The following is a 15167-nucleotide window of genomic DNA, read 5'->3' as shown; positions in this document are numbered from 1 at the left end:
AAGAAGGAGGATCCTGGGAACTACAGGCCAGTCAGCCTCACCTCAGTCCAGTCCCTGGAAAAATCATGCAGCAGGTCCTCAAGGAATCAATTCTGAAGCACTTAGAGGAGAGGAAAGTGATCAGGAACAGTCAGCATGGATTCACCAAGGGCAAGTCATGCCTGACTAATCTAATTGCCTTCTATGACGAGATAACTGGTTCTGTGGATGAAGGGAAAGCAGTGGACGTGTTGTTCCTTGACTTTAGCAAAGCTTTTGACGCTGTCTCCCACAGTATTCTTGCCAGCAAGTTAAAGAAGTATGGGGTGGATGAATGGACTATAAGGTGGATAGAAAGCTGGCTAGATTGTCGGGCTCAACGGGTAGTGATCAATGGCTCCATGTCTAGTTGGCAGCCGGTATCAAGTGGAGTGCCCCAAGGGTCGGTCCTGGGGCCGGTTTTGTTCAATATCTTCATAAATGATCTGGAGGATGGTGTGGATTGCACCCTCAGCAAGTTTGCAGTTGACACTAAACTGGGAGGAGAGGTAGATACGCTGGAGGGTAGGGATAGGATGCAGAGGGACCTAGACAAATTGGAGGATTGGGCCAAAAGAAATCTGATGAGTTACAACAAGGACAAGTGCAGAGTCCTGCACTTAGGACGGAAGAATCCAATGCACAGCTACAGACTAGGGACCGAATGGCTCGGCAGCAGTTCTGCAGAAAAGGACCTAGGGGTTACAGTGGATGAAAAGCTGGATATGAGTCAACGGTGTGCCCTTGTTGCCAAGAAGACCAATGGCATTTTGGGATGTATAAGTAGGGGCATTGCCAGCAGATCGAGGGACGTAATCGTTCCCCTCTATTCGACATTGATGAGGCCTCATCTGGAGTACTATGTCCAGTTTTGGGCCCCACACTACAAGAAGGATGTGGAAAAATTGGAAAGAGTCCAGCGAAGGGCAACAAAAATGATTAGGGGACTGGAACACATGAGTTATGAGGAGAGGCTGAGAGAACTGGAGATGTTTAGTCTACAGAAGAGAAGAATGGGGGGGGATTTGATAGCTGCTTTTAACTACCTGAAAGGGGGTTCCAAAGAGGATGGTTCTAGACTGTTCTCAGTGGTAGCAGATGACAGAACAAGGAGTAATGGTCTCAAGTTGCAGTGGGGGAGATTTAGGTTGGATATTAGGAAAAATTTTTTCACTAGGAGGGTGGTAAAACACTGGAATGCGTTACCTAGGGAGGTGGTGAAATCTCCTTCCTTAGAAGTTTTTAAGGTCAGGCTTGACAAAGCCCTGGCTGGGATGATTTAATTGGGGATCGGTTCTGCTTTGAGCAGGGGGTTGGACTAGATGACCTCCTGAGGTCCCTTCCAACCCTAATATTCTATGATTCTATGATTCATGGGTCATCAGAAGGTGCTCCGAGAAACCCCAATGGTCCATGGACCAGAACTGCTAATACAGAACTTTTCTGTTCTAGACTGATAACTTGTATCCAGCACAGGTAAGAAGTAATCAAAACATGTGTTAAGGGATTAACTGATTACAGTTTTAAAGTACCTACATGGGGAACAAATATTTGATAATGGGCTGTTCAATCTACCAGAGAAAAGAATATCATGATCATGGCTGGAAGTTGAAGCTAGACAAATTTTTAACTGTAAGACTAATTAACCATTGGAACAATTTACCATACACTGTGGTGGATTCTCCATCACTGGCAATTTTAAAATCAATACTGGATGTTTTTCTAAAAGATATGGGCTAGAAATTATTTTGGGGAAGTTCTATGGCCTGTGTTATATAGAAGGTCAGCCTAGATGATCCAGTGGTCCTTTCCAGCCTTGGAATCTATGAATGTGATGTCTAGTGGTCCATGTGAAATGAGATGGTGATCTCAGGGTAGGTCCCAGTGGATATGTGTTTTAAATAAAGAACAGCACTACAGCTAGCAATAAATGACAAGTTTATTGGCGGTGTCTGCAGAGGGTCAAGGATTAAATGGACCATGGAGACTGAACTGTCCTGTCACTCCTAGAAGGGTCCTGTCAAGTCAGGGTTAGAGCTGATTAACTTGGAAGCTTGTTTTGTTGCTATCAGTGAGAAGCTCTTGGGATCTCCTTGTCAAAAACTCTGCCACAAAACAGAACGGAAGGTGAAGATGATTACTCTGCTTCTGGGATTTCACCCCTCCCAACATTGCTAATTCATTCTTACCAGATATGACTTATCCCTGAGGCTCATTATATTTTTAGCCTTTAAACTGGACAATGTTGCACCAAATAGCAAATATTTAAAAATAAATTCTCAGGAAGAACACCCAGGATCACGCAGTCAGTCACCTTTCCTTCCTGTGAGCACAGGTAACCCTTATCCATGGGCCTTGTCACAGACTAAAGGGAAGTATTTATTAAGCTATTGCTAGCTTATTAGTGGCTGTTCTGCAAAGAGATAGGCAACTTCAGATTCTAGGTGTGTAATTCCGACAACTTTCACCAGTGCTATATTGACAAACAATAATTAGAAAGGAAGAAAAGCAACGGAGTAGGTCCCCACCAAATAATGGGGAAAAAATACTGCAGGATAAGCTGAGGGGGGACAAACTGACTGTTCACACATACACACAAAATCTAAACACTTGGCACCAGTTCTCAAAGATGTCAATGCCACTGTGAAAATCACTGAGTGATCTATACAACTGTGAAGAGTGAGTCAATACACCAGCCTTCAGTGTGCTTCCTGCCAGTTTGGTAATAACCACTGTGAGTGATAGATGGGAGGTCTGGGAAGTAAGGAAACTTCAAAGACTGTTATGTTGAGCTGTGATACGTATTACAAACAAATATCTCTGAGACTCTTGTATCTATTTAAAAATGTTATATGTATCTTTGTGAGCCAGGGATTGTATTCTGGCTCCATGGGGGAGAGTTACAGAGCTTCTTGCAGGAATTAAAATTGCTGCAAGGTAATTATTGCAAAACCCTGTACAGGTAAACAGGTTTGGGAAGGACCACACCACTGGGGCAGGAATTTGCATATACTCAGTTTGACCATATACTCAAGAGGCCCAGCAAAGAATGGAGAATTGGAAAGGGGCAGTCCAAACTAATTCAGGACAGACTCACGCTGGAACAAAGAATTGACAAACTTGTGTACAGATCTACTGAGTCTAATGCAGTATAATAGCTTTGTGTGTGTGTGTGTGATATTACTCCCTCCCTTGTCCACCCCAGATGCATGGGAATTCTTGAAAACATGGCAAGCTTAATGTGCATGTAGACAGTTTATTGTTTTATTATATGTTTTCCCTTAATGATTTTGTCCTAAATAAATGTACTGTGATTTGTGAAGACTGGCTGGTCACTAGTAAACTCGGTCATTGTCTCTGGGAGATAAAAGGGCTGCAAGTGCTTAGGTAACCTCAAATTTGCTAAGGTTATCACAGTGAAGCACAGGAATAATTGCAGCCTAAATCCCCAGCCGGGGGGGGGGGGAGGGGGAAATATGTGAATTCTCAACCCAAGGTGATGACTAGAGGCCTGAGATGTAGGTGGGGCTGCCTTCAAAGGGGCTATGAAGGGGTCAGTGGTGCAGTTACCCCAGAACTGTGACACACATTCTGGCTAATAAACTCCTCAGCCTCAGAGCTCCTTTGCCTTAATCATTTCTGCCTTCTGCTCCAGAGATCAGTTAGCCTCAGAGATTTATTTTGTAAACAGAAAACACCCTCAAGTTAGAACTGCAGAAAGTAGAAGTTGAATCAAGAATATAAATGTATCACATTACTGGATCTCACCAGATGGTGCTATTGCTAATAGTTGTGTTGAGTCTCAGTGAAGCAATCCAGAGATACCCTACAGTGTATCAAGCTGTCAGTGAGAGAACCACCAGTGAGCAGCTGCTCAGAGTGCTCTTAGCTCACATCAGACGTACTCCTGGGGTGCTAAGGAGACATGATCTTCCAATGCTTCACATCTCCTCCCTGTACCAACAGGGCTAATTAAAACATTAAGTTTCATTAATACTTTTTCTGGGTTGGTGAAAGAACCTTCCAGGTTACAACCCTATCATTTTAGCTTTTGTGTTCTTCTGAAGGAAGTTTTTGGAAATTCTGGTTGGCATTGTGCAAGTTTGAGAGGAAAGCAAACTACTGTACAAAAGGATTTTTAAAAATATGTCATTCAAACTTGTCAGTCATAACTCACCAGCCTACTGTGTAGCATATTAGCAAAACTTTTTGGAATACCCCAGAATTCACTTTGCAGTCAAGAGAAATGTTATGTGAGGCGAAACCAAGAGCATGTTGTCCAAATACTTACTGAAAGCTATTGCTGATAAATTTCTCTATAAGCAGTCTGTACTAGTTAACCAGCTGCAAATCCTAAAGATAAGATTGAAGGTCAAAATGTCTAAACCTAGTGATGATGATGATGTGCTTCCTTCAAGCCCCCTCTGCCAACACATACAAGCCCACTCTAGATCAGAGCCCATTGGTAATGCAGAGTGACAAAAAAATGAACATATTTAGAATACAAGAATGAAGGTGGCAAGCTTACCATAAAGTAACAAGGTAAATAATCAAAACAGCTGAATAAAAACATAAAATAAGAATTTATTATTTATGGCCCAGTGAAAGAGCTGGGATTAGAAGTCTGTCATGAGATTCCAGAAGTCTGGTTCTAGCCACATTACTGCTCTCCACCTCTGTCTTTGTGCTCTGTCCACCAATGTTTTACACTGACTTTTTTTCTTCTGGAGAAATCTACATCTACCCCTGCATCTACATCAGGATGCTCTGTGATGCCTTTCTCATACATGAGAAAAGAGCCACAGGATTGCCTAAGAGAAATCACCTATGGCTCAAGCTCCTCAAGTTGAATATTACTGCAATAGACACTGCAATGTTGTTATGTCTGAAGACTCAGCCTGCCTTAGAAAACTGTATGTGCTCAACAACATGCTCCTGAATTCCCTTTTCCACAGATTTTTCTGAGATAAGGATGGGTCTTAGAACATCCCCCCTTTCATTAAGAAACAGAGCTATAGGCAGTTTAACTGCCACTCAGTGAGCATTCTCTGCTCCCTCTCAGCCACCCCTCCTGTATAGTGGCACATTCATAGAATCATAGAATATCAGGGTTGGAAGGGACCTCAGGAGGTCATCTAGTCTAACCCCCTGCTCAAAGCAGCACCAATCCCCAATTTTTGCCCCAGATCCCAAATGGCCCCCTCAAGGATTGAACTCACAAGCCTGGGTTTAGCAGGCCAATGCTCAAACCACCGAGCTATCCCTCCCCCTGACATTGACAGAGGCTCTTCTTCCTAGAGAAATAGAGGAACTGGGCAGCCATCTAATGAGTTGGCCTGCACCCATCTCCTGTCAGGATGCCTGAAGAAATTGTGTTGTTCAATAAAGGGATCTGCTGCCGCCTCAGCGCCTCCTCCACTGACCTAGGAACTGCTGCTGCTGCTGTCAGTGGGAGCTGCTTCATGGGGTGACTGGTGCCAGGCTGCTGGGATAGGATCAGCTACCACTGGAGCTGCCATCCTGAAGCCATTACTACTAAAGGACTGCAGGCACAGACACTGCAGAGGGAGCTGCATGATGAGGCATTCAGGAAGAGAGGTACTGAGGAAGCCACCACCAGTGAACTAGAAGGTATTTCAGGGAAAGTTAGGCTGGAGGAAGAAGGAGCTGGGAAATGGGAGGGGGAAACAATAAGGCCAGAGCAGGAACCCTGGCTAGGAGAGGAGGCCAAAATTCTTGCCTGGGGACTGCAGCTAGGGTGACCAGATGTCCTGATTTTATAGGGACAGTTCCAGTATTTGGGGCTTTTTCTTATATAAGCTCCTATTACCCCCCCCACCCCGTCCTGATTTTTCACACTTGCTGTCTGGTCACCCTAACTGCAGCCCCCTATTTATATGGGGGGAGGCTCCTAAAAGAGCCCCAGAGTTAGGTAAATAGGAGAAGCTAAGCCAAGGAGGGGAATTAGTGGGTACTCACCAGGAGCAGGGAAGGGAAATGACTACGCTTGGGATGCTAATAGCAAGGCATCAGGGACTGGCTGGGTAGCTATCGGGAAGTAGGCGTGGAAACAGTCTGCGATAGAAAGTTTACTAGAAGTGACCTGTCTCCACTCTCATTCTCCACTGCCCTCCCATCCCTGCAGCTGCCTTTATTACTCCCCCATCCCAGTGTGTAATTTTCCTGTTGAGTTTCTGTTCCCTGGCTCATCTTCTCCTGTGCTCAACCACTCCTTTTATTACCTTCCTCGAGCACTTTTAGGAGCCACTCTTTCTCCCTGCTGTTTCCTACTGCCTGTACAAATAGGAGGCCTCCAATTTGTAGAAGTTCATTCATAATTCACTCTCACAAATCTTGGGAGACAGGCCAGTCCTTGCCTACAGACAACCCCCCAACCTGAAGCGAATACTCACCAACAACCACATACCACACAACAGAACCACTAACCCAGGAACCTATCCTTGCAACAAAGCCCGTTGCCAACTGTGCCCACATATCTATTCAGGGGACACCATCACAGGGCCTAATAACATCAGCCACACTATCAGAGGCTCGTTCACCTGCACATCCACCAATGTGATATATGCCATCATGTGCCAGCAATGCCCCTCTGCCATGTACATTGGTCAAACTGGACAGTCTCTACGTAAAAGAATAAATGGACACAAATCAGATGTCAAGAATTATAACATTCATAAACCAGTCGGAGAACACTTCAATCTCTCTGGTCACGCAATCAGAGACATGAAGGGCGCTCTCTTACAACAAAAAAACTTCAAATCCAGAGTCCAGCGAGAAACTGCTGAATTGGAATTCATTTGCAAATTGGATACTATTAATTTAGGCTTAAATAGAGACTGGGAGTGGCTAAGTCATTATGCAAGGTAGCCTATTTCCCCTTGTTTTTTCCTCCCCCCCCCCCCCCCAGACGTTCTGGTTAAACTTGGATTTATGCTGGAAGTGGCCCACCTTGATTGTCATGCACAGTGTGGGGAGAGTGGTCAGTTTGGATGAGCTATTGCCAGCAGGAGAGTGAGTTTGTGTGTGTGTGTGGGGGTGTGTGTGTGAGAAAACCTAGATTTGTGCTGGAAATGGCCCACCTTGATTATCATGCACATTGTAGGGGGAGTGGTCACTTCGGATGAGCTATTACCAGCAGGAGAGTGAGTTTGTGTGTGTATGGGGGTGGGGGAGTGAGAGAACCTGGATTTGTGCTGGAAATGGCCCACTTTGATTTTCATGCAGGTTGTAAGGAGAGTGGTCACTTTGGATAGGCTATTACCAGCAGGAGAGTGAGTTTGTGTGTGTGGTTTTTGGAGGGGGGTGAGGGGGTGAGAGAACCTGGATTTCTGCAGGAAATGGCCCACCTTGATTATCATACACGTTGTGAAGACAGTGGTCACTTTTGATGGGCTATTACCAGCAAGAGAGTGAGTTTGTCTGTGGGGGGGTGGAGGGTGAGAAAACCTGGATTTGTGCTGGAAATGGCCCAACTTGATGATCACTTTAGATAAGCTATTACCAGCAGGAGAGTGGGGTGGGAGGAGGTATTGTTTCATGGTGTCTGTGTATATAATGTCTTCTGCAATTTCCACAGTATGCATCCGATGAAGTGAGCTGTAGCTCACGAAAGCTCATGCTCAAATAAATTGGTTAGTCTCTAAGGTGCCACAAGTCCTCCTTTTCTTTTTGCGAATACAGACTAACACGGCTGTTACTCTGAAACCATTCATAATGTTGTGTCTTATCCTGAATTGTTGGTCACAGTCTGGCAGCTTGAGCCAAAGTGCCAAGGAGAAAGAACCAACCAAGACAGAGCCTAGTATTAGCTATGACAATGTTGTGACGGACTGACAATATCTCATAATATCCCAAACAAACCTTAGGGAATTAAGATAGACCTTATTGAATTAAATTAATCCACATTTAGGGTTAATGGCTGTGGGGTACATTGTATTAAAAATCCAATTGTGTGTGTGTTATTGTGGCACTGTATGCACCATCTTTAATAGGAGGGGAATGTTACTGTACTTCCTCTATCAGCTCTTTGAAGCCTTGCCCCTGGAGAGGTTCACATATACTAGTTCAAACTGGATTTTCTGGGGACCAACAGACAAAGAAAGGATTTTTGGATAAATGGCATGATTTTAAACTGGCTCAGGGCCTTATTCCTCATCCAGCAAACGGACAGAACCCCTGGTCCATGGAAGGTAGGGTTGGAAAGCCTGCACCTATTGAGGCCCCATAAGGCTAGGTGTGCGTTTGGAGCTGAAGCTGTGATGAACTTGCAACCATGAGGAATGCCCTTGGGTTGGAATTTGGAGGACTGCTCCTGCCAAAGCCCATGTTAGGGAATTCCAGTAAGCTTATGAGAAGATTCCTTTGTTGATTTTAATGTGTTTTTTCTGTAATGCTTTTCCCTTAAGAATAAAATAGGCTAATATAGAAAGAACTGTTTGGTAACATATACTGTAGCAATTATACCTAAAAATAACAAGGAGTCTGGTGGTACCTTAAAGACTAACAGATTTATTTGGGCATAAGCTTTCATGCAATGCAATGCCCCTCTGCCATGTACGTTGGCCAAACCAGTCAGTCCCTACGTAAAAGAATAAATGGACACAAATTGGACATCAGAAATGGTAACATACAAAAGCTGGTAGGAGAACACTTCAATCTTTCTGGACATTCTATAACAGATTTAAAAGTAGCTACACTTGAACAAAAAAACTTCAGAAACAGACTTCAAAGAGAAACTGCAGAACTAAAATTCATTTGCAAATTTAACACCATTAATTTGGGCCTGAATAGGAACTGGGAGTGGCTGGCTCATTACAAAAGCAGCTTTGCCTCTCCTGAAATTGACACCTCCTCATCTATTATTGGGAGTGGACTACATCCACCCTGATCACATTGGCCCTGTCAGCACTGGTTCTCCACTTGTGAAGTAACTCCCTTCTCTTCATGTGTCAGTATAATAATGCCTGCATCTGTATTTTCACTCCATGCATCTGAAGAAGTGGTTTTTTACCCATGAAAGCTTATGCCCAAATAAATCGGTTAGTCTTTAAGGTGCCACCGGACTCCTTGTTATTTTGTGGATACAGACTAACACAGCTACCCCCTGATACTTGGCAATTACACTTGTTAATCATCTCTGAAAAGAAAGCAAGTAGGTTTGCTTGGGTAGCCTGTCTGCGATGGAAATAATAGTGAAAGCAGAGAACTGTGCAGCCTGGAAATACCCTGGTCAGAAGGGAGTGAGACGTGGTGACAGCCGGAAGTCTGAGAGTGCCCTTGCTAGACCAATGAAGGGAAATACAGATGCAGTTGCCCTGAACTGTGACAGAAGTGTCTTCAGCTGTGGAAGAAAAATGGAACTAAGAGAAGGACTGTCAGAAAGTAGGAAGGCAAATACGTGCAGATGGGCCATATGTGGACTATATCTAGATGAGTATCACACCAAAGTTATTTGCTGTGACGTGTTGGACACTGAAAACCTCACCCCAATCCCTCCAGTTAATCTGAGACCAAACATTCTTACTTGAAAAACAAGCATGTGATTTTTTTCCCGCACAAGTTTACAGAGCAACATAGCCAGAAACAAAAGTGCAGCCAGTGTTCAAAAGCTTTGAAGACATCTCATCTTGAGAGTCTCTACATCACAAAAGGAGAGAAATATCACTATAGGGAAGAGTTTCTTTTTTAATCTAACAGCAGAAGCGGCATCAGTGGCATCTGATGTCAAGACTAGCAAACAGTGGGACGTATTAACATTGTTAGACAATAGAGATTTAACAAGACTCTCCAACATTGCTGAAAATATGAAATAACATGCTCCCTCAAGTTTGGAGTAGTCATTTAATTGTAATACAGCTTGACTAAACATTGATTTGCTTTCCACTGTAAACCTTTCCATCTATGTGAGATATGCATCTGATGGCAAAGTGCATGATTTTCTTTTTGTCAATCTCCCAATCTACACAAGTAAAAAGTAAATGTTCTCAAATATTGAATGGATATGTGAAGGGGAGTGAGCTTAAATAACAAAATAGTATCAGGTTCTTCATGCATGATGCATGAGCAGTCATTGGGAGGCATAGTGGTCTGGTTACATGTACTATTCTGCTGCCCCCATGACTGCTGAATACACCAAGAAGCCGTCGCTATTAAAATGCCAACACAATAGAGAACTCTTATGGAAGTTCTCAGTGAAAATAGTTAACTTTATCAAAGCTGATGTTGCACTCTAAATGGGCAGAATAATACAAGTACAGAAACATTTACTTGGGAAACTGAACAGATCTTTATTGTAGTACAACTGAAATCAGCACTTAAAGTAACTTCTTTTGATGACTCCTTAGCTTTAGTGTTCCTGTGCTAACCTCTTTCAGTGTAGATCCAAATTGTCATTTATCCTGAATGCTCTTTGGATTGGGCTTCTCTGCACACCCATTATAGTGAAGTCTCCTTGTCCTGTTTAAGGGTCCAGGCATTCTCTCACACCTTTGCTAATACCTGTGTCTCACTCAGTTTCTCCCCTCAAAATCAGTTGTTCCTGCACCCATCCACTCATTCTTTTCAGCTTGGTACTGCTAGTCTTCCAGATGGGAGCCAAAATTAACAGTTCCCCATCATGATCAAGTTTGGAATGATACATATTAACTTTCTTGAATCCACGTAATGTAACATTGTTTTAAATATGATTCTTATATGAATATCACTATGCATAAACATCAGTACAAAAATATAGCCTGATTCTTCCATGACCCTATATCAGCTCATTAATTCCCTAACTTTTGCTTAGCAGCCAACACTGCCAGCTTCTCCTTCACGTTGAAGGTCACTGGCTTTCATGAGGGAAAATGCTAACACTCTCTCTGGACATCATTCTGAAATGTATTTTGTCAAATCACTCATTTGTGTGCTCACATGCTTTGATTACCTCTTTTACCTTGGACTACTGATCTACTCATCCAATACTTTCACTCTAATGAATGAACTTAGTTTGAGTTTGCAAGGGCATTCTGTGAGTGTTCAAGAAAACCCTGTAGACCTGTTGAATAAATGAAGAGAATATTGATGTGTCTCATTTCGGATGATTTCCTCTCTGAGGCCAGTGAATGCTTTCCACTCCAAGTAGGGGGGAAATGTAGTCAAGAACACTCCTTTCTTTGGAAAGAGCAGCTGAGAGAATTAGCAATTCTTTCGCTCCTTTCACTCAATTCTTTCCATTTTTTTTTTTAAACAGATGATGACCTCTTGCAACAAAATGTTGAAGACCACATTCAACAACTGGCCCTGAAAGAGTTCTGGCTGCAGCTAAGCAAAAACATCAAACATTTGTAGATCAAGCTTTGAAAGCTGTATTGGCTTTCACCTCAATGTACCTGTGCTTGAGTGGATTTTCAGTGCTTAAGACAAAATACAGGTCCAGATTGTGAACAAGTTTTGGTTTGAGATGGAAACTGAGCATGATCTCCCCCAGTATCTCAGAACTGAGTTCAAGAAACCAACCAGATGTATCCCATTAAATATAAATTTTAATGTTTAAGTAGTGTTTTTTTTTTCTGTGCACCCACTCACTGTAGCTGCCATATGGATGATGAGATTCCAAATCTGAATGTAACTGAGGTGAGAGGGGAAGTGGTCCATACCACAAAAATGTTTGGGGACACTTTGCTTCACTGAAAATGTGAAATGAAGTTTACATGCGCTAATATTTTATTATTAGTGTATTATTCAACTTGAAGTACCAAGAGGATGGATCTAGGCTGTTTTCAGTGGTGGCAGATGACAGAACAAGGAGCAATGGTCTCAAGTTGCAGTGGGGGAGGTCTAGATTGGATATTAGGAAACACTATTTCACTAGGAGGGTGGTGAAGCACTGGAATGGGTTACCAAGGGAGGTGGTGGAATCTCCATCCTTGGAGGTTTTTAAAGGCCCGGCTTGACAAAGCCTTGGCTGGGATGATTTAGTTGGACTAAATGACCTCCTGAGGTCTCTTCCAACCCTAATCTGCTATGATTCTAAGGCCCTGCTGAGGTAACTAGGGAGCTGATGTCTCACTGTTGGAGGCATGGAACAGAGCTGAACCCCAAGTTTCCTATTGCAGAGGTTCTCACCCTTTTCCATTCCAGGACCACCCTGGGACCCCTTCTCTATGTAGCTGGGACTTCCCCCATTTAGCAATGCGGGAGGATGGTCAAACTCCCCCACTTGTTTGTGGGCCGCCTGTTGAGCACTCCTGCCCCGCTGGCCAGCAGGAGGAGAAAGCCAGGCTGCCGGCTGGAGTGTGTGGGGGGAAGCTGAGTTTACTGTTGAGGGGGGGGAGAAGGAGGAGAGCGGTAGCTGAAAAGTGTGGAAAATTGAGCTCCCCACCCCAATTGGGTGTGTCAGGGGAGCCAAATTAACAGCCCCCTCGGGTCGGACCAAGCTAGGGTTTGCACATGCAGGAAGCCGAGTCTCCCCCGCCCGTTCCAGCAGGCTGAGGGGTGCGCGTGCAGGAAGCCGAGTCTCCCCCGCCCGTTTCAGCAGGCTGAGGGGTGCGCGTGCAGGAAGCCGAGTCTCCCCCGCCCGTTTCAGCAGGCTGAGGGGTGCGCGTGCAGGAAGCCGAGTCTCCCCCGCCCGTTTCAGCAGGCTGAGGGGTGCGCGTGCAGGAAACCGAGTCTCCCCCGCCCGTTCCAGCAGGCTGAGGGGTGCGCGTGCAGGAAGCCGAGTCTCTCCCGCCCGTTCCAGCAGGCTGAGGGCTGCGCGTGCAGGGAGCCGCATCTGCTCACCACGTAAGCACCCCCCCGGTGTAGCAGGTGTCAGAGGGGAGCTGCAGCGGGCCTCCAGCGAAGTTAATCAGAAACCGCAGCCGAGCTCTCGAGGCGATGCGACCCCTCTTGCTCTGGGCGTTGCTGCCTCAGGCGAACTCTGTATTGGGCCTGGATTAGTCCCGCCCCGTCTGTGGCCGCGTGCCCTGGGCCCGCCCCGGGGGAGAGCGCGGAGGGGTGGCTCTTGCTGCAGTCACGCCCGGTGCTTCCGCCTATCCCCCCTGCTGCTCCGGCCGGTCACGCTGCTGCAGGTCGCCGCCGGTACTCTCGGTCCGGGCGCTTCCCCGCCGGACCGGGGGATTGGCTGTGCGACCGCTTCGTCCCAGAATGCCCCGCATGGCGCGTCATTGAAGAGAGACCATGATGGCGGCGGCCGTGGCTGCGGGGGGGGCTCCTGAGGTGATCGCCCAGCTGGAGAACGCGGCCAAAGTGCTCATGGTGAGGGCCCCCCCCCCGGGCCGGGGAGGAGGGGGGCAGGCAGCGCCGTGCCCGCGGACCCATCTTGCCGCCTGCATAGCCCCCGCAGTGCCCTGCACGGGCCCCCTCCCGTCTCCCCTCTTCAGAGCTATCCCCCGATGCTTCTGTGCCCCCCATAGCAGTTTCCATGCATAGTTCTCCGGAATACCTTCCCCTGCCTCGCTTATATTACTGTGGCTAGTCTGCCGCCGTCCCTTCGGGACCTTTGTCCTTTTAGGTAGTTGCCCCTCTAACCCTTTTAGCTTCCCTTGGCTCCTGTTTTCCCTTCTGGCCCCTTCAGAGCACAACCCTCCCCACCCAGGAGCCTGCCACTCTGTAAAGTCTCACTAGAGGCGGGGAGGCTTACATGTCTTTATTCCCATGTGCTCTAACCCATCTCTATCAACCGACATTCAGCACTCTCCTGGTTCCTTGTTGCCCTTTCCCCCTCCTTTGTTGGTTCCCCAGTACTTTGCCCCCCCACCCCCACAAACTGCCCTCCTGTCACCATCAGTGTCACCGCCACTCCACTGGAAACCAGCAGAGAAATCCCTGCTCCCCCACCTATCTCCTCCTCTCTCACTCTTGCAGAAACTATTGTGTGGGTTACATAAAACATAGCTATAACTGCCTGTTCCAGCTTTCCCTCCTTGCAGTAATGGGAACCGCGAAACACCAGGGGTGAATTGCAAACATGTCATATGAGAGGTGGCTGATTTCAGTAGTGGGTGAAGTGGTCCCTGAACAGTTTGTAATGTGTTCTGTGTTTATAAAGGCTGCATAAAGGTATTGTGTGTGAGATGTATGGAACATAAGACCTTATGAGTGTGACTCTGTGTTGTGAAATACACTCAAGGAGTCAAGAGCTTTGTCATGAACAAACAAAAGTACTCCACTTAAAGTACCCGCAGCACTACAACAAAGCTAGCAATTAGTATTTTGATATTTATATAGCGAAGGATTGTATAAAAAACTCAGCATAAAACATTTTGTGAGCTGTTGTCTGAGTTGAAGGTTTGGTTTTTTTTGTATTTTCAGAGTTTTTGTTACTTCAATTAATTTGGAGTTCGTGAAGGGTAAAAATCCTCATAGGATTATTAAATATTTATGAAACAAAGTTGGATTAGAACTATGAAGTAATTTAACTGACTTTATTTGTGGTGGTCTGATTTTCACCATCACTTAATTGAAAATTGCTTTGGATTTTGGAAATGAATGTTGTATAATACAGTAACTCCTCACTTAACATCCTCCCGCTTAACGTTGTTTCAAAGTTATGTCGCTGCTCAGTTAGGGAACATGCTCGTTTAAAGTTGTGCAATCTCCCTTATAACGTCGTTTGGCTGCCTGCTCTGTACACTGCATGTAAGATTTTGTGGAAGAGCAGTGACTTTATAAGGGAGCATTGCAAAAGTTCCTCTTCTCTGTCTCCCTCCCAGCGCTGAGAACTTTTTGGGAGGGGGGGTGAAGAGCGGGGAAGCGCTGCGTCTCTACTCCTCCCCCTCCCTCCCAGAAAGTCTTAAGCCTGCCAAACAGCTGTTTGGCGGTGCTTAGGACTTTCTGGGGGCAGGGAAGGAGAGGGGATGCGGTGTGCTCTGGAGAGGAGGTGGAGTGGGGGGTGGGAAGAGGAGCGCGTAGAGTGGAGTGGAGTGGGAATGGGAAGAGGTGAGCCTGGAGCATCCCCCAGCAAAGTCAGCATCTGTTCTTCTCCGGGTAAGCTGCCACTGCTGCTGCGAAGGTGCTTCCTAGCGTCCTTGCCTGCAGCGGGCTGTGCCTGTGTGGGGTAAGCCAGGGGCACTTCCCAACCACAGTACAGTATATAATGCCTTTTGTCTGCCCCTCCGAAATTTCCTTGGAACCTAACCCCCCGCATT

At 45.8% G+C, this 15167-nt stretch overlaps 2 protein-coding genes across 2 annotated transcripts in view; one reads left to right on the top strand and one right to left on the bottom strand.

Moving 5' to 3' along the window:
- Positions 1 to 13160, bottom strand: part of LOC141990712 (uncharacterized) — a 52508-nt gene extending 39348 nt beyond the window's left edge. Inside the window, exon 1 of the mRNA XM_074958255.1 lies at positions 12799 to 13160. The gene's annotated coding sequence lies outside the window, so the exon portion shown is untranslated. The remainder of the gene's footprint in view (positions 1 to 12798) is intronic.
- Positions 13006 to 15167, top strand: part of XPO4 (exportin 4) — a 131445-nt gene continuing 129283 nt past the window's right edge. Inside the window, exon 1 of the mRNA XM_074958221.1 lies at positions 13006 to 13275. Coding sequence (XP_074814322.1) covers positions 13198 to 13275 — 78 coding nt within the window. The 5' untranslated portion in view covers positions 13006 to 13197. The remainder of the gene's footprint in view (positions 13276 to 15167) is intronic.

This window comes from Natator depressus, chromosome 1 (assembly GCF_965152275.1).
Source record: "Natator depressus isolate rNatDep1 chromosome 1, rNatDep2.hap1, whole genome shotgun sequence".
NCBI lineage: Eukaryota > Metazoa > Chordata > Testudines > Cheloniidae > Natator > Natator depressus.
This window is presented reverse-complemented; position numbering and strand designations above follow the sequence as displayed.